The sequence below is a fragment of the Dendropsophus ebraccatus genome, chromosome 4 (assembly GCF_027789765.1).
Source record: "Dendropsophus ebraccatus isolate aDenEbr1 chromosome 4, aDenEbr1.pat, whole genome shotgun sequence".
Taxonomy (NCBI): domain Eukaryota; kingdom Metazoa; phylum Chordata; class Amphibia; order Anura; family Hylidae; genus Dendropsophus; species Dendropsophus ebraccatus.
The window spans coordinates 9644020-9669033 of NC_091457.1; the positions used below are offsets into that span (position 1 = coordinate 9644020).

The following is a 25014-nucleotide window of genomic DNA, read 5'->3' on the forward strand; positions in this document are numbered from 1 at the left end:
CGTTCATTTTGATCTTACAACATGTTCTCAAAGCGTTGTTGGTCGTTTGCAAAAAATTTGCAGATCTTTCCGTGTAAACAGTCGTTCGCCGATATAACCAATGTGTGAGATAGGCTTAAGCGATCGCAAAACGAATTTTCCGTACGATATATCGTACCATCTAAACGCTGATCGTTAGGGAAAAAAATCCTTACTCCGACATCATTAATCTTACAATCAGGCCAATAATCGTTCCGTGTAAACGCAGCATAATCCAGTTTGGTTTGCTCAGTAATGAGTGCTCTAATAGGTTCCTTCTGTGTTAAAGGAGAAGTCTGGGCAGGGTGCTTTTTTCTAGAAGTGTTGGGGCTGAAAGAAATAATGTGCAGTCACCTCCCCATCTCCAGCAAGGCCGCTCCGGTCCCTGAGACGAACGATGGCCCTGTGCGTGGAGCAGTCCTGTGGCATATGGGGAAGACCCCAGGCTCCTCAGGATTATAGTGAGAAGGGGAACCCCTAAAATTGCTGCTGGTGAGGTGGGAGTACTGTAGCGATGGAGGTAGAAGGGTAGAGGGGGTGTATTTTGTAAAATGGGATAGTGACAGAAGCTCCTGAAGTGCACATCATCTCTCTCTGCTAGTTGGCTACCTTCCCCTCCAAAACAGCTATCTTGAGTGTGCATTGCAGACGATACATTAGCAGAACCACCCATTAGTTGCCCGTGTAGTGTAGTGTCACCGTCACCACACTACAGGGACGGCAACTTTAACGGGCATGTGTGTCTGGGACCCAAGGAGGGCATATACTCCTGTGACAGTTGCCTCAGCAGTGCTGCAACACCTGCCCTTGCTAGTTCCACAAAGCACCCCTGGCTACTGCACATACCCAAAACACTGTCCCCTGTCAATCTCTGCTCAGTGACTATAGGATTTATCATTTTGTGTATGACCTTGGCCTGTCGTCTTAACTGTTCCTCTGCCTGACCCTCCATACAGCCATGAACATATTGTCTGCCTCTAAAAATTCCATAATGGCCATATTGTTGCCTAAACCGGGACGTGCTCCACCCTGATGCCTCGGTGTAATGCACCATTTTCCCTTGGTCCGCAGGACCAGCCACTATCAATACCAGGACCACTTCTGAGGTAGCAGCCTGTTAAACCCCTGCAGCTAAGTGCAGCTTCCACACCCTGGAGTGGGATAAATGGTGAAAACCAAAGGGGCTGCTTAAATTAAGCTCTCAAGTTTGTCCCCCCCCCAAAAAAGAAACTGGTTGGGTCGCAAAGCAGGTCCACATCCATTGCCTGTTACATCTGTTTTAGTTATTAGTAGAGATAAGTGAACCAAACTTCCTGAACCGAGATTTGCTCCAAACTTTACAAAAATGTGATTTGGGAACAAAGCAAATTTTTGGACAGTTCGCCCCAAAGTTCGTCCAAAATGGCATCCACACATTGTACATTACAATACAGCAAAAATGCGGGGGCAAGAGGTTATCCATGAGTCCTTGCTTCAAGGCACCCCCCTGTGCCATTACACTTTCTCTTGCACAATGAACTGAACACATACATTTATACTAGCTAGATATTTAGAGGCAAGGCAGGGTTAGAGAAGGTTATAGAAGGTTGATGAAGTATCAGGGACAGATGGAGGAACAATTTTAAGGTAGTAGTGTAAGCTGTGAAGCTGTGAAATTGCTTCTGTCCTGTCAATTTACATGCCAGCACACCCTTGTCCACAGCTCTCTTGTGTGAAGTTAACCCAGTGAGTCACCTGACAGGTTACGTCTGGTGGCCTGTTCTAAAACCGTGTCTGGCAATGGAATAACTATAACTGACAATGACACTTATTCTGCTGCCAGGCACAGTTAACACTTGATGTAACCTGACAACAGACTGCCAGATTTAACTTCACCCAGTAGAGCTGTGGACATAAAGTGATTCACTCTACGCCAGTGATCCACCAACATCCACAGCTCTCCTGGGTGAAGTTATGTCTGTTCCTATTTCTGTGTGTCTGTTTCTCCTCAGTCGTACCGACCTGTACAGTGAGTGACCCCAGCCTAGAGATGACTCCAGACACTGAGAGATCTGTTACCTGTCACGTGAGTGCCTTCTATCCAGAACCTGTGACTATACGTTGGATAAAGTACAGTAAAGTTTCCTCCAAAAATTTTAAATTGGATGATAGGACCTACATAAGTATACCAATACAGAACTATGATGGAACCTACAATATGAAGAGTCTGCTGTCTGTGAGACCTATGAGCACGGAGGAGGATGGAGATGTATATTCTTGTGTGATCACCCACAGGACGCTGAAAGATGATGCTCTTACCTGTAATCTTACAATATCGGTGCACCCTTTAGCAGGTATATATTTTTACAATCTGTCATATAGCAACGTTCATGTTGTCTACAGCTTCTCGAAGATTATCTGCTGGGGTCTCATCATTGGGTGTAGTCAAAATCATTATTCTGTTATGTACAACCGCTGAGAATATGTATTGTGGGCCAGTTCACACAGAAGCCTCTGCTTCTGTCGCTCCGCTCGATTTTACTCTGTGTGAACTGGTCCTTAGGGTATATCCACATGGAGTAATTGTCGCCGAAAACTCTGTGCTGAATCCGCCTCTAGTCCCCATGCGCTCCCGCTGCTCTCTCCACCGGCTCCATTATATGCTTGGGCAGATTCCGCTATCTGCCCAAAGAATTGTCATGTCAATTCTTTGGGCGGACAGCCTATGGAGCTGGTGGAGAGGGCAAAAATTCCCTGTGCATATACCCATATACAGTAAAAAGGCCTCAGTCTATCAATCAATACATGGACCCCCACCAATGTGTTCTATTCACTTGCCTTGAGTTGTGGTTAAATATGTTCTCATATTCTTATAACAGACAACACTGTTCTAATAACTGGGGCTGTACTCGGGATCCTTCTTCTGCTGCTATATTACTTCAGTCATATTAGGAAAGGTAAGTGCTGTATATAAGGTACAGGTATGTATGTATGTATATATATATATATATATATATATATATTTTATCTGTTGGTGACATACTCCCGGTAGGTCGCTGTGGTCATCCCCTGACTCTGCCACTTATCTGTGTATGTACCACTCACTGAGCCAAGAGGGTTTTATATTTGGTGGGTTAGGTGAACTGAGAATGAATGGTCGTCAAGCTGAGCTGTGAGATCCTCCATTTGCCTGATGTCCTGGACTCTACACAGCCAACTGGAGATGGACAGAGGGTTAGGTTTTCTCCAGAGAGCCGGAATACAGAATCTGGAAGTGTTGACCAGATGGCGTAACACAGAGTGACAATAAGTCTTTAGGGGGATATCAGAGATGTGCAGGAGGAAGTATGTTGGGGTGAATGAATCCAATAAGAGCCATACCTCCTTCCAGAAGAAAGATAGTTTGAGGCAGCTCTAGAACGTGTTCAGTAGGGTGCCCCCTTCACCACAGTTCCTTTAGCACCTCGGCGAGGCATCAAAAAAAATCCTATGGATGTGCGTAGGGACCAAGTACTACCGAGATAGCACCTTGTACCCCCCCCCCCCTTTCTTGCATATGTGAAGAGATTGAGGAAGAGTGGGTAAATTGAAATACGCAAAAAAACTGTGCTGCAGAAAGAGAGAAGCCAAGCAGCCAGGAATGATTGCTCCGACAGGGACCCCAGCTTGGTATAAAGAAGGAAAAGGGAGTGGCAGAGAGGGCTACAGTCCAAACAGAGCGTTTCAAAAGATAGAGGGATAAGGCAAAGAAAGGAGGTTATGGTGCAGCTGTAAGGCTTTCCAGAATCCCAATGGGCATTGGCCTGAGCTCTTCGAGAGAGGAAAGGGAAAGCCAAGACGACGTATGAAGAAAGGTCTTGGCTCTGAAATTACTCGTCTTGGGCCACATGTGGAACATAAGGTACTTCAAACCAGTCAGAAAAGCGAGATTTCGCAGGATTGTGGCCAATTTTTAGGGTAGGGCCAAAGGTGGTATGAAAGGTCACTAAGTGAGCTTAGGAGGGTAGCCAGGTGGCAGCTAGAAAGGAGATGGGTTAGAGGGCGGACCCAATGTTCACCCATAGTTTAGTAGGGGCATGTCTATGCCAGCTTAATACTATAGAGAGGTGCCCCCCCTCACCCCGGGTCTTTGGCTAAACAGGGCGATTTATGAGCTCACATAAATTTTGTGAGTAGGGGGCAGAGTTACCAGAAGTAGCACGAGGATATACTGATTGGAAGAGACCAGAATAAGTAGAGTAGAACATCGGCCAAGCCAGGTGAATGTACCCCTGTGTCACCTCTGTAAGCTCTCTGTGATTTTTTCAGGGGGGGGATAATTTGTCTTGAACCAAGTAGCAATGTTGGCAGTAAGCTGAACTCTGAGATTGGGGAGGTTAGGGAGGACTGCGTCCATTGGAATGGAAAAGAGTCTGCGAGAGTTTGGGCAAGGGCCGGGGGTAAGGATATGTTCAGGGTTTCTGACTTTTGGCTAATCTTATAATTGGCCAGGGAATGGTATTTTGCAAGTTCAGAAGTTAGGAAGGGAGGTGGAAGGATCGGTGAGGAAAAAGGGAAGCTTGTCAACGTATGCCGCAACCTTGTGAACGTGGCCACCTAGAGAGACACCAGAGATACCAGGGTTAAGATGATTGTGGCATAAAAAGGGCTAGAGAGTAAGGGTAACGAAGGGGGCTATAATTGGCAACACCATTAGGTACCATTGTAGATGGAGAATGGCATGGAAAGTAGACAATTGATCTAGACTTGGGCAGAAGGGTGAGAATATAGAGAACTGATCAAAGCCAACATATGTGGGCCAAAACCTAAGTGGCGAAGTGAGGAGGTGAGGAATGGTTCGGTCAAATGCCTTTTTGGTGTCAGTAGAGAGCAGCATGGCCAGAAGAGAGGAGCCAGGGACATGGTGATTGAAATTAATTGCCCGGATTGTATTATCCCTTGCTTCATGGGTAAGAATGAAGCCCACTTGATCATGGTGAATGACATCCTGGAGCAGGGGGTCAAATGGGAAGCTAAAATCTTGGCAAATAGTTTAAGGTCAAGATTTAGTAGAGAGATTGGTCGTTGGTTCTGACATAACGAGAAATCTGTTCCCTCCTTAGGTATCACTGTAATGTGGTCATGGAGTGAGTCCCAAGGGAGCACCTGGTCACTAGATAAGGAGATAAATACCACGAGGAAGTGATCTCGGAGGAGGGAAGAGAACGTTTTGTAATAGGGCAGGGTCAGGCCATCCAGTCCTTTCCGGAGGGGAATGTTTTAATTGCACAGTCCCACTCTGTGGAGGTGATGGTAGTTCCAGTGAGAAGGGAGGGTTGGGAGACCTGAATCTTTGATATAAGAGGCAATGGTAGAGGAAAGGTCAGAAGGATGGGAAGGAAGTCCTTAAAGGCTAAGAGCGGAAAGTATCTGCTATATGGGAGGTTAAGGAAAGATTCTCGCCAGAGGGAGAGGTAATGTGAGGGAGAAAGGAGCGGGCCCGTACTAAGGTCTTACCAGGCTGGTTGCCAACTGTGGACTGAATGCTTTTCTGAATGTCTAAATGTCTAAGCATCTGGATATATGTAACATTCTAATAGCCTCCATATATTCTGATTCTGACAGCTCCACCTAAGGTTTTGGATATCGCTGCACCGGAGCTGATCCATGGGAAACAGACGACCCTGACATGTCACATAGTGAACTTCAGACCAAGCGATATTGAGATCAACTTATATCTAATAAGAGACAATGAGGAGACTCTAGCAGACACTTGGCCCCCCCGAAGGAACGAAAATGATGAAGAATATCCGTTATTACATCACCCCCTGACCTTGCTCCCTGTTATATCACCGTCTATAAACGGCGCTTTCCTCTGTACCTGCTATATATATATAATACCAGATATACATGTACATGATGGAGCTAAACTGATGCTGGAAGTTCACCATAAAGCTCTGACATCTCCGATTGTTAAAAAGTTGAGGATGAAGGTGACAGGAAAAAATGAATCTTACTACTGATCTCAATAATAATAATAATAATAATAATAATAATAATACTATTATTATTATTATATAGCAGTTTTCTTTTCCATGTACAAAATTATATGAGGCTTATTTTCTTTGCAGTACAAATTATACCCTTGAGTTTTCCATAAAACGTGTCAAAACCGAAAATAATTTTTTTTATGTGAAATTTAAAAAAAATTATTTCACATTTGGAAGGGGGGGGGGGGTATGTTTATCTTGTTCTCTGTATTCTCAGCACCAAATTTGCATATACAATATGTGACTTTTTGATAGCTTTTTATAACTTAATAGTTCGGGCAATTCCACATGCAACAATACCAATTTTTTTGCAATTTTTTTTTTATAAAAAAAAAATAAAATAAAATAAAAAAAAAATAAAAAAAATAAAAAAAATAAAAAAAAAAAATATATATATATATATATATATATATATATTTTTTTTTTTTTTTCCCTTCTTCTTTTTCTCCAGGATGTATTGTCTAAGCAAAATTGTCCGTAGATCTTGTTTACAGTTTTTTTTTTTTCTTCTGAACTATATTCTCCTTTTCTGACATACTAGATTCTTGAACGACTTGCCTGTACTATATCTATTGTCTGCTCCCTGAGTGCTGTGTGTTAGGTATACTATATCTATAGTCTGCTCCCTGAGTGCTGTGTGTTAGGTATACTATATCTATAGTCTGCTCCCTGAGTGCTGTGAGTTAGGTATACTATATCTATAGTCTGCTCCCTGAGTGCTGTGTGTTAGGTATACTATATGTATTGTCTGCTCCCTGAGTGCTGTGAGTTAGGTATACTATATCTATAGTCTGCTCCCTGAGTGCTGTGTGTTAGGTATACTATATGTATTGTCTGCTCCCTGAGTGCTGTGTGTTAGGTATACTATATCTATAGTCTGCTCCCTGAGTGCTGTGTGTTAGGTATACTATATCTATTGTCTGCTCCCTGAGTGCTGTGTGTTAGGTATACTATATGTATTGTCTGCTCCCTGAGTGCTGTGTGTTAGGTATACTATATCTATAGTCTGCTCCCTGAGTGCTGTGTGTTAGGTATACTATATCTATAGTCTGCTCCCTGAGTGCTGTGTGTTAGGTATACTATATCTATTGTCTGCTCCCTGAGTGCTGTGTGTTAGGTATACTATATCTATTGTCTGCTCCCTGAGTGCTGTGTGTTAGGTATACTATATCTATTGTCTGCTCTCTGAGTGCTGTATGTCAGGTATGATATATCTATAGTCTGCTCCCTGAGTGCTGTGTGTTAGGTATACTATATGTATTGTCTGCTCCCTGAGTGCTGTGTGTTAGGTTTGTTATACTTATTGTCTGCTCCCTGAGTGCTGTGTGTTAGGTATACTATACCTATTGTCTGCTCCCTGAGTGCTGTGTGTTAGGTATACTATATCTATTGTCTGCTCCCTGAGTGCTGTGTGTTAGGTATACTATATCTATTGTCTGCTCCCTGAGTGCTGTGTGTTAGGTATACTATACCTCAGGGGCTGGCTGGCAGATTTTAGCCTGGGGGGCAAGCACACGGCACTGGCCCTTGACTGGCAGGCTAGCGGCCCATCCTTCAAGGACCACTCTGGCCCTTACCTGGTATTACCCTCCCCAAATAAGTGCGGGAAAATAAGATACCACATGCGCCACAGAATTATAGTATTGTGGCCAGTGTTCCCAGCCACGAAAAGCCCTTGTAATTGTCTCACCTCCGGATGAAATGTCTCAAGCCCCTGAGTACTTCTTTACCTAGTGGTCTCTCACATGCTATATAGTATGTAATGAGAGCTATCCCAGGATATATATCTATTGGATTAAAGGGAACCTAGCTCAGGTTCACAGCATAGTACCTTAGGGTGCCTTTACACACAGAGATTTATCTGACAGATGTTTGAAGCCAAAGCCAGGAACAGACTATAAGCAGAGAACAGGTAATAAAGGAAAAACTGAGATTTCTCCTCTTTTCAACTCCATTCCTGGCTTTGGCTTCAAAAATCTGTCAGCTAAATCTGTCTGTGTGAATGCACCCGGGTTAAGGTACCATGCTGTGTACCTGGTGACCCTGTTATCAGTGCTGTAATCATTTACATTGCCCTTCTGGTTCTCTTCTCATGTTACAACCATCAGCCCTGAATCTCTACAGCACCAGCTGTTATCAGAGGATGTACTACAACTCCCAGCATATCCTGAGGGCTGCAGACTGTCAGTAAATGCTGGGAGTTGTAGTGTTTGCAGCTGTTGTACTTGGAGGATTCTTGGTGTATTGTGTACTGGAGGCTTTGTGGGAGATCAGAATACATAGTTCTGTGGAGGCTCAGTATGTGCATGAGACCCCAGAACAGAACTAATAGGGGATAGAAGAAATATACTGTTACTGACCAAATCCAATACACCAGTATATAAGAAACCAATATTATCACTGTGACCACAACCATTACCACCCTATACTAACTAATACCACCACACCATAACTGAGATCCAGTATACCCAGACCAATAATACCAGTATAAAGGAAACAAATATCACAACCCCTTCACCACCACCACCGCCGCCATTACTAACTAACATCCACTGTACAAATACCAGGATCATCCCCATAGAAGGTTCTCATTATTAAAATGTGTCAGATGGTTGTGATCTCATGTGTAATCGAAGATACATAATGAGCTGCTAGATAGCCACTTCCTACTATCTATCTCAGGGGCGTAGCTAGGGGTTCAGCCTAGGGGGGGCGAGCAAGTCTGAGTGGGCCCCCAACCGATTATGTTACCCAAAGGGAACCTCACTTGACAACAATGCTTTCTAAATAATAAAGGGTATATTCTGCTCCATTACTCAGAGTGAATTAAGATTAAGAGCAGTGTTAGAGGCTTCTACATTTACATATATAGACACATAAAATGAAACAGTGACTTACAAGGGGTGTCTTCTCATCGGAGTCGCTCACTATCCCAATGTCATGGATGTATGGGCAGTAGAGGTTCACCTTAGATCTGTAGTTAAAACTGTAAAAAAACAAACAAACATTATTTTCCCTATACACTGACCCATAAACCGTACAGGTATATACCAATGGTACAAAGGCACTGCACACCATATAAGTGACTACAGTGTAGATAAATACAGTGACTTACAAGGGGTGTCTTCTCATCGGAGTCGCTCACTATCCCAATGTCATGGATGTATGGGCAGTATAACAGGGTGACCTGAGATCTGTAGTTAAAACCATAAAAAAAGTTAAATCCATTATGCAAAGACTATTATTTTCCCTATACACTGACTGACCCATATACCATAGAGGTAGATAATTTGCATTCTGCCTAAGACAGGTGCATCACTCACAGGGAGGTACCGCAGGCTCAATCACTAGCTAACTCGGGCAGCCACTACAATAGAGCTCAGGCTGCTGCACCCTGCTCTCTGTGATCCGAATCACAGCTTTCTGATTTAAACATACTTGTCCCTTATCCTGTGAGAGACTGGGGGGGTCGGACCTCTGCCCCCATTCCCCCCAGGATCTCTAGATCAGCCCCCAGCTCCTCTATGAAGCTGCCAGAGAGAACTGGGCCAAGTAGGGTTAAATCAGAAAACCCCTGGGATGAGAAAACTCCGTGGACAGTGCACTATATATGACTGGAGGCCGCTTCAGCTTGGTTGTGAGTCCAGCTCCCCCTGTTTCCACATGTCCCACACTGTTTTCCACATGTCCAGCTCCCCCTGTTTACCAGCTCCCCCTGTTTCTACATGTCCAGCTCCCTCTGTTTACCAGCTTCCCCTGTTTACCAGCTCCCTCTGTTTACCAGCTCCCCCTGTTTACCAGCTCCCCCTGTTTACCAGCTCCCCCTGTTTACCAGCTCCCTCTGTTTACCAGCTCCCCCTGTTTACCAGCTCCCCCTGTTTACCAGCTCCCTCTGTTTACCAGCTCCCTCTGTTTACCAGCTCCCCCTGTTTACCAGCTCCCCCTGTTTACCAGCTCCCCCTGTTTACCAGCTCCCTCTGTTTACCAGCTTCCCCTGTTTACCAGCTCCCTCGGTTTACCAGCTCCCTCTGTTTACCAGCTCCCTCTGTTTATCAGCTCCCCCTGTTTACCAGCTCCCTCTGTTTACCAGCTTCCCCTGTTTACCAGCTCCCTCTGTTTACCAGCTCCCTCTGTTTACCAGCTCCCTCTGTTTCTACATGTCCAGCTCCCTCTGTCTACCAGCTCCCCCTGTTTACCAGCTCCCCCTGTTTCTACATGTCCAGCTCCCCCTGTTTACCAGCTCCCCCTGTTTCTACATGTCCAGCTCCCCCTGTTTCTACATGTCCAGCTCCCTCTGTTTACCAGCTCCCCCTGTTTCTACATGTCCAGCTCCCCCTGTTTCTACATGTCCAGCTCCCCCAGTGTTCCACATGTCCAGCTCCCTCTGTTTCCACATGTCCAGCTCCCCCTGCGTCCACATGTCCAGCTCCCCCTTCGTCCACATGTCCAGCTCCCCCTGCGTCCACATGTCCAGCTCCCCCTGTTTCTACATGTCCAGCTCCCCCAGTGTTCCACATGTCCAGCTCCCCCTGTTTCCCACATGTCCAGCTCCCCCAGTGTTCCACATGTCCAGCTCCCCCTGTTTCCCACATGTCCAGCTCCCCCTGCGTCCACATGTCCAGCTCCCCCTGCGTCCACATGTCCAGCTCCCCCTGCGTCCACATGTCCAGCTCCCCCTGCGTCCACATGTCCAGCTCCCCCTGCGTCCACATGTCCAGCTCCCCCTGCGTCCACATGTCCAGCTCCCCCTGTTTCCCACATGTCCAGCTCCCCCTGTTTCCCACATGTCCAGCTCCCCCTGTGTCCACATGTCCAGCTCCCCCTGTGTCCACATGTCCAGCTCCCCCTGCGTCCACATGTCCAGCTCCCCCTTCGTCCACATGTCCAGCTCCCCCTGCGTCCACATGTCCAGCTCCCCCTGTTTCTACATGTCCAGCTCCCCCAGTGTTCCACATGTCCAGCTCCCCCTGTTTGCCACATGTCCAGCTCCCCCAGTGTTCCACATGTCCAGCTCCCCCTGTTTCCCACATGTCCAGCTCCCCCTGCGTCCACATGTCCAGCTCCCCCTGCGTCCACATGTCCAGCTCCCCCTGCGTCCACATGTCCAGCTCCCCCTGCGTCCACATGTCCAGCTCCCCCTGCGTCCACATGTCCAGCTCCCCCTGCGTCCACATGTCCAGCTCCCCCTGCGTCCACATGTCCAGCTCCCCCTGCGTCCACATGTCCAGCTCCCCCTGCGTCCACATGTCCAGCTCCCCCTGCGTCCACATGTCCAGCTCCCCCTGCGTCCACATGTCCAGCTCCCCCTGCGTCCACATGTCCAGCTCCCCCTGGGTCCACATGTCCAGCTCCCCCTGGGTCCACATGTCCAGCTCCCCCTGCGTCCACATGTCCAGCTCCCCCTGCGTCCACATGTCCAGGTCGGCCTGTTTACCAGCTGGGTTGTCTGTGTGCTGCAGCAGTCATTAGGCGGCCGTCCGGCACTGACCTGGTGCGAGCGCGGGAGACGGAACAGCGCGGCGCCAGAGGTGATTGCATACCTCCCAACTTTTGCAAAGAGCAAAGAGGGACATGTGCGCCGCGGTCCCAATAGCCACGCCCCCATAGCGACCCTCCATAGCCACACCCCCATAGCAACCCTCCATAGCCACGCCCCTATATCAACCCTCCATAGCCACTCCCCTACAGTCACCACATGCTGCTGACTGAATAGTGCCCTATACAGTATCCAATCCCGCCAAAAATGCCCTATATGGTATCCAATCCCCCATTATAGTGCCCCACATAGTATTCAATCCCCCCAATAGTGCCACACATAGTATCCAATGCCCCCATATAGTGCCCCACATAGTATCCAATCCCCCACATAGTGCCCCACATAGTATCCAATCCCCCACATAGTGCCCCACATAGTATCCAATGCCCCCATATAGTGACCAACATAGTATCCAATCCTCACATAGTGCCCCACATAGAATCCAATCCCCCACATAGTGCCCCACAAAGTATCCAATCCCCCACATAGTGCCCCACATAGAATCCAATCCCCCACATAGTGCCCCACATAGTATCCAATCCCCCACATAGTGCCCCACATAGAATCCAATCCCCCATATAGTGCCCCACATAGTATCCAATCCCCCATATAGTGCCCCACATAGTATCCAATGCCCCATATAGTGCCCCACATAGTATCCAATGCCCCATATAGAGCCCCACATAGTAGCCAATGCCCCCATATAGTGCCCCATATAGTAGCCAATGCCCCATATAGAGCCCCACATAGTAGCCAATGCCCCCATATAGTGCCCCATATAGTAGCCAATCCCCCATATAGTGCCCCACATAGTAGCCAATCCCCCATATAGTGCCCCACATAGTATCCAATGCCCCCATATAGAGCCCCACATAGTAGCAATGCCCCATATAGTGCCCCACATAGTATCCAATGCCCCATATAGTGCCCCACATAGTAGCCATGCCCCCATATATGCCCCACATAGTAGCCAATCCCCCATATAGTGCCCACATAGTAGCCAATGCCCCCATATATGCCCCACATAGTAGCCAATCCCCCATATAGTGCCCCACATAGTAGCCAATCCCCCATATATGCCCCACATAGTAGCCAATCCCCCATATATGCCCCACATAGTAAACAATGCCGCCATATATGCCCCACATAGTAGCCAATCCCCCAAATATGCCCCACATAGTAGCCAATGCCCCCCATATAGTAGCTAATGCCTCCATATAGTGCCCCACATAGTAGCCAATGCCCCCCATATAGTAGCTAATGCCTCCATATAGTGCCCCACATAGTAGCCAATGCCCCCCATATAGTAGCTAATGCCTCCATATAGTGCCCCACATAGTAGCCAATCCCCCATATAGCGCCCCACAGAGTAGCCAATCCCCCCATTAGTGTGGCACCAGCGGCAAAAACAATAAACCAGTAACTCACCTGTCCTCCGGTCCCAGCAGCTCCTCTCCCGGCAGAGCGCGCACTCCCGTCATCCTCCGGGGCAGGCAGCGGGATATACAGACACTGACTGTGCCGGAAGTGATTCATGAGCAGGTCACTTCCGGTACAGTTAGTGACTCTGTACCCCCGCTGCCCGCCCCGGAGGATGACGGGAGTGCGCGCTCTGCCGGGAGAGGAGCTGCTGGGACCGGAGGACAGGTGAGTAACTGATTTATTGTTTTTTTCGCTGGGGCCACTTAAAATGCGGGACACGGGGGGCCGTTCCGGGACCGCGGGACAGAACCCCGAAAACGGGACTGTCCCGCGAAATCCGGGACGGTTGGGAGGTATGTGATTGGCAGGTGGGCGGGCCAGGGCGGCGCACGCACCAGCAGTGGTGCGCTGAGGCCGTACGCATCAGATTAAGATGCCGGCAGCCGGGGGAGCTGTGGCAGCACTTAAGATGGCGGGCGGCGTAAAAAATCACTAGCGATCTGAGTGGGCCCCTGCCAGAGTGGGCCCGGGGGCGGTCGCCCCCCCTGCCCCCCATCAAATTTCGCTACTGATCTATCTCCTATCTATCTATCTATCTATCTATCTCCTATCTATCTATCTATCTCCTATCTATCTATCTATCTATCTATCTATCTATCTATCTATCTATCTATCTATCTATCTCCTATCTATCTATCTATCTATCTCCTATCTATCTATCTATATATCTATCTCCTATCTATCATCTATCTATCTATCTATCTATCTATCTCCTATCTATCTATCTATCTATCTATCTCCTATCTATCTATCTATCTATCTATCTATCTATCTATCTATCTCCTATCTATCTATCTATATATCTATCTCCTATCTATCATCTATCTATCTATCTATCTATCTATCTATATATCTATCTCCTATCTATCATCTATCTATCTATCTCCTATCTATCTATCTATCTATCTATCTATCTATCTATCTATCTATCTATCTATCTCCTATCTATCTCCTATCTATCTATCTATCTATCTATCTATCTTCTATCTATCTATCTATCTATCTATCTATCTCCTATCTCTCTATCTATCTATCTATCTATCTATCTATCTATCTCCTATCTATCTATCTATCTATCTATCTATCTCTTATCTATCTATCTATCTATCTATCTATCTATCTCCTATCTATCTCCCTATCTCCTATCTATCTATCTATCTATCTATCTCCTATCTATCTATCTATCTATCTATCTATCTATCTATCTATCTATCTATCTCCTATCTATCTATCTATCTATCTATCCATCTATCTATCTCCTATCTATTTATCTATCTATCTATCTATCTATCTATCTATCATGACTGTACAGATAAAGCATGACGGGAATTGTAGTTTTGCAACACCTGGAGGGACGGAGTTTGACACCCCTGATAAGTTATAAGACCTTATAAGTTATTATAGTGCAGTTACATTTAGTGACTCACAGTAGGCGTCTTCTCTGCATGAAGAGACGTCCACTTTTCTTTTTCTTCTCCATCTGGCTCCGGCCATCATGAAGGCTTCCCTGGCCATGACTCCTCTCCACGGGATCTGCCAGACAGACATTTTAGGCTTCTTGCTCCAGCAACATCCTCATTTATACATCCCTCCATATAGAATAGCCCCCCCCCCCCCCCCCCCCGCTGCACATCCCCCCATATAGAATAGCCCCCCCCCGCTGCACATCTCTTTATATAGAATAGCCCCCCCCCCCCCGCTGCACATCTCTCCATATAGAATAGCCCCCCTGCTGTACATGCCTCCATATAAAATACCCCCCCCCCCCCCCCCGTGCACATCTCTCCATATAGAATAGCCCCTCTGTGCATCCCCTATACAGAATAGCCCCCCCCCTGTTCATTCTCCCTTATAGAATAGCCCCCCCCCTGTGCATCCCCCCCTCATAGAATGCCCCCTGTTCATTTTCCCTTATAGAATAGCCCCCTATGCATCCCCCTTATAGAATAGCCCCCCCTGTGCATCCCCCTTATAGAATAGCCCCCCTGTGCATCCTCCCTTATAGAATAGCCCCCCCCCTGTGCATCCTCCCTTATAGAATAGCCCCCCTGTGCATTCTCCCTTATAGAATAGCCCCCCTGTGCATCCCCCCTTATAGAATAGCCCCCCTGTGCATTCTCCCTTATAGAATAGCCCCCCTGTGCATCCCCCTTATAGAATAGCCCCCCTGTTCATCCTCCCTTATAGAATAGCCCCCCTGTTCATCCCCCCTAAAAGAATAGCCCCCCCCTGCATCTCCCCTTATAGAATAGCCCCCTGTGCATCCGCCCTTTTAGAATAGCCACCCAGTGCATCACCCCATATAGAATAGCCCCCCCTGTGCATCCCCCTTATAGAATAGCCCCCCTGTGCATCCCCCCTTATAGAATAGCCCCCCTGTGCATCCCCCTTATAGAATAGCCCCCTTGTGCATCCCCCTTATAGAATAGCCCCCTTTACTGCATCTCCCCATATAGAATAGCCCCCCCTGTGCATCCCCCTTATAGAATAGCCCCCTTGTGCATCCCCCTTTTAGAATAGCCCCCTTTACTGCATCTCCCCATATAGAATAGCCCCCCCTGTGCATCCCCCCTTATAGAATAGCCCCCCCCCCTGTGCATTCTCCCTTATAGAATAGCCCCCCTGTTCATTCTCCCTTATAGAATAGCCCCCCTGTGCATCCCCCATATAGAATAGCCCCCCTGTGCATCCCCCCTTATAGAATAGCCCCTCTGTGCATCCCCCCCATATAGAATAGCCCCCCTATGGATCCCCCGTTATAGAATAGCCCCCCTGTGCATTCTCTCTTATAGAATAGCCCCCGTGTACATTCTCCCTTATAGAATAGCCCCCCTGTGCATCCCCCCTTATAGAATAGCCCCCCTGTGCATCCTCCCTTATAGAATAGCCCCCCTGTTCATCCCCCCTAAAAGAATAGCCCCCCCTGCATCTCCCCATATAGAATAGCCCCCTGTGCACCCCCCCTAAAAGAATAGACCCCCTGCATCTCCCCATAGAATAGCCCCCCCTGTGCATCTCCCCTAAAAGAATAGCCCCCCTGTACACCCCCCCTAAGAATCCCCCCTCATAGAATAGCCCCCCATGCATTGTCCCTTATAGAATAGCCCCCCCCCCGTGCATCCTCCCTTATAGAATAGCCCCCCCTGTGCATCCTCCCTTATAGAATAGCCCCCCTGTGCATTCTCCTTTATAGAATAGCCCCCCCCCCCCCCCACCCGGATGGCCTCATGTGAAGGGGTTTAAAAAAAAAGAAAAACAACTCACCTCTCCTTGGGCCGGATCTTCAGTCTGCAGCAGCTTCTCCCTGCTGCTGCAGCACGGCGGCTCCTCTCTCCGCTCTCAGGTCCTCAGCGGCGCGTCAGGGAAGTGACATCACCACTGGGACATCACCGTCTGATGTAGGTGCCTGCGCGCGGCACGTCTGCGGCTCCTAGGGGGGGATCAGGCGGCCCGGAAGAGACTGAGGGAATAGCGCGGCGGCCCACTCATTGGTGGGGAAGACCGGCCCAGGGGGCAGGTCCCCCCTTGCCCCCCGGCCCAGCCCGCCCCTGCTATACCTATTGTCTGCTCCCTGAGTGCTTTGTGCTAGGTATGCTATATCTATTGTCTGCTCCTAGGATACAGCTTGTATACATCAGCTGTAGCTAACAGGAATTACTCTGAGAGTAGTGACCTGCAAGACGTGTCATGTGATTTTTATGCTATAAAATAAAATGTACAAAACTATAGTGAACAGAACAAATTTACATTGTATGTTAATAACTATAAGGTAATTGGTATAAATTATAGGTAAAATCTATAAACTCTGTTCTCTCTTATGCTGATGTGTTTACTACTGGTGACTATTGTAAAATGATATGTAAAATGTAAATGAATGAGCTTCTATATTGCTATGTCGTGTATAATAAAGCTTGCAGTTTTTAAACTATAGATGTTTATTATATGCCTCTTTATTTAGAAACTACTTTATTATACAATTTTAATATTTATAAAAAAAACAAAAACAAAACAATCTAAACATTTTTATTTGACCCCATCATGACCGAGCCCATTGATGCCCGGATGTCTGTGTCAAATTAGTGCAATGTTCCTCCTCGCCTTTTAAGAGCCATAGCACTTTTATTTTTCCACCTACAGGGCTGGTTGGGGTGTCATTTTTTGGGTGTCTAGTTTTTATTAATATCATATTAGTCTAAAAGAAAAATTTAAATTTTTTTCTGATATATAATTTAAAGCGACTCTGTACCCACAATCTGACCCCCACAAACCACTTGTACCTTCAGATATCTGCTTTTAATCCAAGATCTGTCCTGGGGTCCGTTCGGCAGGGGATGCAGTTATTGTCATAAAAACAACTTTTAATCCTGCAGCGCTGTGTTTAACGGCCGGGGCTTACATTTGTATATGCATTAGGCTGGCACCACCTCTCCTTCCCTCCTCCCCACCCTCCTCATCATTAGAAATGATCCAGGAACATTTACTGCTGTTTAAACTTTGCACAGGTGTCTTAACGATCCAGCCCATGTTCATTATACACACAGGTGGGGAATAGGAAGCAATCTGCCTGGAGCATTCCTAATGATGAGGAGGGTGGGGAAGAAGGACAGAGGGGTGTGCCAGATTAATGCATATAAAAATGTAAGCCCCGGCCTTTAGACACAGCGCTGTAGGATTAAAAGTTATTTTTAGGAGAATAGCTGCATCACCTGCCGAACGGACACAAGGACAGATCTGAAGGTACAAGTGATTTGGGGGGTCAGATTGTGGGTACAGAGTCGCCTTAAAAAAATCAGCAATCCTGGTGGGTTTTTTTCCCCCGTTTACGACGTTCACCGTGTGGGAACAATAATGTTATATTTTAATAGATCGGACAATTCTGCACGCTACGATATATAATATGTTTATTTATTTTAAATATATTTTTTTTATAATGGGCAAGGAGGTTTATTAAATGTTTATTGGGGGTTTTATAAGGGGTTTTTAAAACATTTTTTATTACCCTTTTTTTAAACACTTTTATTCACTTTAACACATGCAATCATTAGATTGCATATACTGATCTATGCTATGCCATAACATAGCATAGATCAGTGTTATCGGCGATCTATTCATAGTACCTGCCTGAGAGCAGACTCTATACATAGAACGCTGATCCGACAGGATGGAGGTAAGTGACGTACCCCTGTCCGTCAGTACAAGAGATCGGGACCCCCAGTCAGTGACAGGGGTTCGTCCTGTCACTACCTTAAACGCCGCAATCGCTATAGATGGCAGCGTTTAAGGGGTTAAAGACAGGCAGCTGCAGGATCGCATGGGTACTGGCCCTACTATTAGTAAGTATGGTGACAGGCCCTACTATTAGTCAGTATGGTGACTGGCCCTACTATTAGTAAGTATGGTGATGGGCCCTACTATTAGTAAGTATGGTGACTAGCCCTACTATTAGTAAGCATGGTGGCCGTCCCTACTATTAGTAAGCATGGTGACTGAAGAATAAGCTGCAGTTGAACTACTTCCTCATTCAGTGTATGTGTTGATATTTTATTAGGTTCATCTTTTGGAGAGAGGAAATTGAGGATTTTAGAAGATTGTAGGCAGGAGGAAACGTTAAAGCCCTTATTAGGACTACTACACAGCACAGTATATAGCTGCTTCCATTATAGTGGAGAGACTGTCTAGCAGCATATCATATAGTGACACAGACAGTCTAGCAGATCAGAATTTTCATGTTTTGCCTATTGCTGTACCTAAAAATTGAAAACACCTGCTGTTTCTGCTAAAATTGGCGTACTTCTGTTGGGATATTACACTGTCGCAATAGTCTGCTGTGCAACATATTTTTAAGAAATATATCTTTAGATATTGCCTATTACTGTACGCCTACTTTTTTGTTTTCAAATCTGTCGCAGCAATAAACGCAGCAGAATTCTATTCAGCAAGACTGTCTGTGTCACTATATGAAAGGCTGCTAGACAGTCTCTCCGCTATAAGGGAAACTGCTATATACTGTGCTGTGTAGTAGCTCTAATAAGGGCTTTAACGATTCCTCCTGCCTACAATCTTCTAAAATCCTCAATTTCCTCTCTCCAAAAGATGAACCTAATAAAATATCAACACATATACTGAATGAGGAAGTAGTTCAACTGCAGCCTATTCTTCACACTGCGCTCTGCTGTCTGTCTGTAAGAACACCCTTGTGGGCTGCTAGCCGCTGATACAATCGCTGTATATCGGGTGACAAAACTGTGCTGTGTATAGTTGTAGCCCTAAAAAAGGTCTTTGGAGAGGTCCCTCCTGCCTAAAATCCGCTAAAACCTAACACTCCCTGCTGCACAAACTCTCCCTGTCTAGGTCCAAGATGGCATCTAACGACAAACAGGAAATCCCAAGTTCTTATACTCTGGAGGTCACATGAGTAAGCCAACCAATGAATAAAGACTACATTCTCGCTCTGACAGACAATTCCAATGCACCCCTATCAACCCACCAAAGTCTATGAAGTGCATGGTTTAGTTTAATTCCTCCTCCTCAACCACCGGATTTATGGGCTATTTAAAAAAAAAAAAAAAAACACATTTAAGGCGAAACGACACAAGACTCAACCCAGGGGTGTCCATTTCTTTTGTAAATTCATGATTTGGGTTTGTTACGATTTGTTATTAATATGTATGTCTCTTTTTTTCTTTTGTTTTATTATTATGTAAGGATATATGTATCACATGACTTGAAGGCCATCAGTCTACCTGTTTAGGTAATTAAGACGTGATGACATGTACAATGTAGGTGGTCCGTAGAAGCGCGATAGCATGAAACAGGCTGTTACCATACCTGCCTGGCGCCTGCCCTTGTTTTATCCACACTGTGTCTGTTGTGTTTTTCGGTATGAAATACAGCAATGAAAGTGTGATGAGTGCGGCTTTCTCTCTCTTTTGTTGCAATTGGACTGACTAGCTGTACGTCTTCATGTCTTCAAGCCTGCACCACCTGTCCTGTTGCTCCCAGCGGAGATCTGGTTGCAAGGCAAATGGTAGTGCCGACCCTCCTGACTTTGTTTTTATTACTACAACCTTGGTGTCCATTTCAATGCTTGGAGAGTTGACCTAAAGGGACTTAAATTCAATTTGTGGCTCAACCCAGGGTTCTAATTTTTTTTTTTTTAATCAACTATGAAACGCCACTGGTGGTCAGAGAAAAGGAAGTCAATGACTGCGTCCTCTGAGCCGCAGATAGCTCAATAACTTGCTTTTTATGTTTCTAGAATGAACAGGGCAAGGATATGACCTTCCCCCCTCACTACTTTTTGCAGTTGGGGTAATATTGGAAGAAGAGAGATAGGTCAGAAACACAGAAAACCTTTACTTATTATAAACTACAGCTGTGCAATACCTAGACATATACAACACTGACATCTAGTAGTGAAACAACAAACATACTTCATCGCCACTTAACCTGGATACAAAACTTTTGCGAACGGTGCGAATAAGACATAGAAAAGAACCACAGGGGTGGGTGCTGTCTGATTTCTTGTGGTTGTCATAGTCAACAAGATTTAAAGAGGTGCATGAAAATTATTATTTTTTTTTGCTTAAAATTTGGCTTTCTGTCAATGCTGAGGTAGAGGAGAGGTTTCCTGGTGGTTTTTAGTTTACATAGATATTATAATGTGGTTGGAGTGTATTGTAGACGGGCTGTGATAGTGGTGTAATACTGTAAGGGCCCTATTCCAAAGCAACGATAATCGGCCGGATCGGCCCCATTTGGCCGATTATCGCTCTGTGAAATAGAGAGAACGATCAGCCAATGATCGTTCATTTAGGGCCAGACCTAAAATCATCGTTCCCCCACCGCGCATCGCTACGTTTGAATAGCGGTGCGCGGCGGGCGACCGACAATTTGACAAGAAGCAACATCATACATTACCTGCAGGGCTTCTTCTCCGCGCTGTCTTCATCCCTGGGTCCTGCACGCTCTATCTTCAGAATGGCCGGTCAGCTGACGGAGCACTGATTGGCCGGGACCGCCGCGGCCTGTGATCGGCTGAGTGTGGCCTGTCAGCTGACCGGCCATTCTGAAGATAGAGCGCGCGGGACCCGGGGAGGAAGACAGCGCGGAGAAGAAGCCCTGCAGGTAATGTATGATGCTGCAAGGGCTGCAAGGACATCGGTAATGATGTCCTTGCAGCCCTCGCTCAACGATCATCGGGCTGTGGAATAGGCCCAGTAAACAAGCGGCGATCTAGTAGATCTATGGTAGTTACGCCACTGTGTGAAACCCCTGTCCCCCTTAACCAACTGCTGACCAGTAAAAACTTTACCCTTCCACGCTCCAGCCAGCTTCTGTGGCTCCCAGATGTTCTACCATCAGTGCGCTGTCCTGCCGCAACCACTGATTGGCTGAGAGGGACGTCAGGGATCCGGGCGGAATCAGGCCGGAGTATGATTGGGTATAGTTTCCACCGGTCAGCAGTGGATTAAGGGGGATGGGGGTTTCACATGTTCACAACAGAGTGGAAATTCCACTGTGAGTATGGAACGACAGGACATGGGATCACAGGGGATTTCCCTGCAAAACTTGCAGTTTCCTGTATGCCTGAAACCTTTGTTCCTCCTTTGCTTTGGCTGTCCAGGCATGATAAGAATTGTAGTTCTGCAAAAGCTTGACGGTCGAGGGTTCACTATCCATGTTTAGTAATTTTACAAGAATATGGGGAAGTTCACACACTGCAGTTTCGGCCGGGTGAACATGTAAGACAACAGCAGCTGTTATTACCCGGTGGCCTAAGGCTGGGTTCACATTGCCTTTTAGTGAAGTGTATAGGAATAAGGACACAGTGAGAAGAGGGAACATACACTAAATACATGGCTTATGGATCTGCAAGGTGTAAACTGTGTCCAGAGCATCAGAGGAGGAAGTCTGCTCTTCTCGCGGATAAATCCCTTGGAATTCCGCCGCCTGTACGCGCTCACGGACGGGCTCCTTTCCGCCTGTGCCATAGACACCATTCTATGCACAAGCGGATTCCACATTCCGCCGAAAGAATTGACACGTCAATTCTTTCGGTGGATAGATGTGATGTCTATGGAGCCGGCGGAAAAGCGCGCGTCCGTGAGTGCGTACAGGCGGTGGAATTTTAACAGACGGGTGTGGGCCCCTAGAGGAGCTGTGGGCCCTGGCACTTGCCCTAGTTAGCCGGGTGCTGAAGCCGGCCCTGTGGGAAGGACTCAGGACCCCACACTGCAGCATTAGGCAGCCTGGCTCAGTGCTCTTCTCGCGAATCGGCTGCCATTATCACAGCTGATTCGGGAGGACTGCAGAGAGGCAGGAAGTGGCGAGGGAGCCCAGCGGGCCCCCTGTAGCTATGGGCCCGGTCGCCATGGCGACCATTGTGACCCCTATAGCTACGCCACTGCTTACATGGTCAAGTGACCTCCCTAACCCCATACCTCCCTGACCCTGTCATTCACCTGACCACAGGAGGAGAAGAATGGCGGCAGCAGCGTGGTGGTCAGGTAGGGGGGAGGGGGACACCAGCAGTCTGTACTGTCAGGAAGGTCCTGACAGTTCAGCATCCAGACCAAGAGCCCAGCAAACACCGCACCAGCTTCCAAGCGCAGATCAGGTGCAGGACCTGTGTGTGATGATGAAGCTGCACAGAACACACACAGGTGCTGAACCTGATAATGCTAAGCGCTGGGGAGGACTGACAGGAGGGCACATATATAGATAGGGAGGCTGCCGCCCGCAGCACACGCCAGGGGTACCTAACACAACATTTAGTGAGTTGGTCAGCCCTGTCAGACTGACTTCACTAAAATGACAGGCCGAGTTGCTTAAGTGCTCACTTTGTCTCATGGCAGAAGCGGCCCTAGTGAAAAGGCCGGAAACCCCCTGAATGGCCGATTGCTGGTGGGTTATCCAGCTACAATAAAATATATAATATCAAACTGCATAGTACTGTAAAATAAAATAAACCTGCCATAAAATCTAAAAAAATTTCCATGAATATTTTAAAAATATCCAACAGAAGTGTCCCTGTAATTCACTAATCCTACCGCTTGCGTTTTCTCCCAGCTATAGACGGTTTTAAAAGGCTTTTTGTTATACTCCTACTTAGTACAAATAATACAAAAGCAATTTCAGTATCTGTAAGTATGAAAAATATAATGATAATCTATATCCTGAGCTGTCAGGGAAGTTACAGAAGGTTGTTGCTTATCTCCTCAGCCAAAGTCTACGCAATTTATGATCAGATCAAAGGCTTCGTCTTCATTTTTCAAGACTTCCTTGTATATGTACAGTGAAAAAAAGTAAGACAGATGGACAGACAGAAGTGTACTGGAGTTGTGGAGTGTATATAGCTGTATACATGCGGGGGAGCAGCTCAGACAGGATGGCGGACACCCAGATTACAGAGCGGAGACTACTCCTGAGGATGGGGGTTATACTCCTCACCCTCCTCCATCCAGCAGCCGGTAAGTCTTGTAATAAGAGACATTCAAGTGTATGGGAGACCATACATAGTATAGTATAAATACCACAACTTTAGGGGTTTCCGGGGGGCCGGGGAGTGAGTTTTGGTAAATGAAGAGATTTATAGATACATTAGGAATCCCATAGAAAACCTCTCCTACTCTGGACAGTTCCTGGCAGAGAACACTGTGTCAGACTGAAAAGAATACACCACTTCCTGCAGGACATACAGCAGCTGATAAGTACGGGAAGACTGAACATTTTTTTAATAGAAGAAAATTACAAATCTATATAAATTTCTGATAACAGTTGATTTGAATGAAACAGATTTTCGCTGAAGTACCACTTTAACACTATGCAGTCCCAATACCTGTACTACTTGTCCAGTGTTGCTGTGTTATGATCCCCAAGGCAACAATTGTGTTTTCCCTGTGTAGTTACTGTAGTTATATGATTCGAGAGTACTGTACATTGATCCCTATGTCTATAAATTGCATTGGGGGAATTTATAAAACATGGTGTAAAGTAGAATTGGCTCAGTTGCCCCTAGCAACCAGTCAGGCCGGCTCCTGAGTTGCACCTTTGCTGACCCCATGGTCCAAATTTTTGCAAAATTTATGCTAAATATTGACATTTTCCTCAATTGATCACCAAAGTTATTGACCAATATTTATTAATAACTGAGCCATTAAAGTATTACAAAGTGAGGCCAAAATTAGCTTGGTCCTTAACCCCTTCACATCAGCCATGTGGCTTAAACCCTCATTAACCCATTAAAGGAGATGTCCAGTGAAAAATGATAATTTGCAAGCAGACAGGTGCAGGAGGGAACATAATAAACAAGTGCTACTTACCTCTCCCCGTTTCCTCGTAGCACCATGTCACTTACTGCAGGACCCTCGCCAGAACTCATTTTCTCTCCCAATGTTGTCACGAATTGGAAGAAAATACCTGACTCGGCTGAAAATATATTACAAAGCCCCTCCCCCAAAACAATTTTATTTTACTAATACAAATATGCAAAATATTTTAGTGTGCGGAATTCTCCAAATTATTCAAATATAATAACATGGTTCCTGCACAGTGAACAACATAGGAACAAAAATGCTACGACTGCAAAAAATTTTTTTTATATTTTATATCATGGCGGAGTTAAAGGAGAAGTCCCTCCAAAGTTAAAAATCTCAGGCAGGTAGAGGGGTGCAGGAACATAATAAAGAAAATATACTTACCCATCCATGTGCCCGCGTCATGCCGCTGTTAGCCGCCGGTTTTAACTCTCACCCAGCAGCTGGGTACGTCATGTACACGGCTCCTCCAGCTGCAACGTCACAGCTTGGCTGATGGACTGCCCGATCAGCCAGTCGTTGACTGCAATGGTGTCCCGCCCCAGTCACTGATTGGCTGAGCAGGTATTACATCAGCAGTGAAGTGACATTGCAGTAGGAGGAGCCACAGGACACCAGCTGCTGGCATGAATCAGTAGATCAGCGCTGCAGG

The 25014-nt window shown here is 46.4% G+C and overlaps 2 protein-coding genes across 2 annotated transcripts in view; both read left to right on the forward strand.

The window, feature by feature from the left end:
- Positions 1 to 6314, forward strand: part of LOC138787851 (uncharacterized) — a 30159-nt gene extending 23845 nt beyond the window's left edge. The window contains exons 6-8 of the mRNA XM_069965112.1: positions 2010 to 2351; positions 2877 to 2954; positions 5602 to 6314. Of these exons, the coding sequence (XP_069821213.1) occupies positions 2010 to 2351; positions 2877 to 2954; positions 5602 to 5999 (818 nt within the window). The 3' untranslated portion in view covers positions 6000 to 6314. The remainder of the gene's footprint in view (positions 1 to 2009; positions 2352 to 2876; positions 2955 to 5601) is intronic.
- LOC138789193 (uncharacterized) overlaps positions 1 to 25014 on the forward strand; it is a 159516-nt gene that overhangs the window by 111432 nt on the left and 23070 nt on the right. The gene's annotated exons all lie outside the window — the stretch shown is intronic.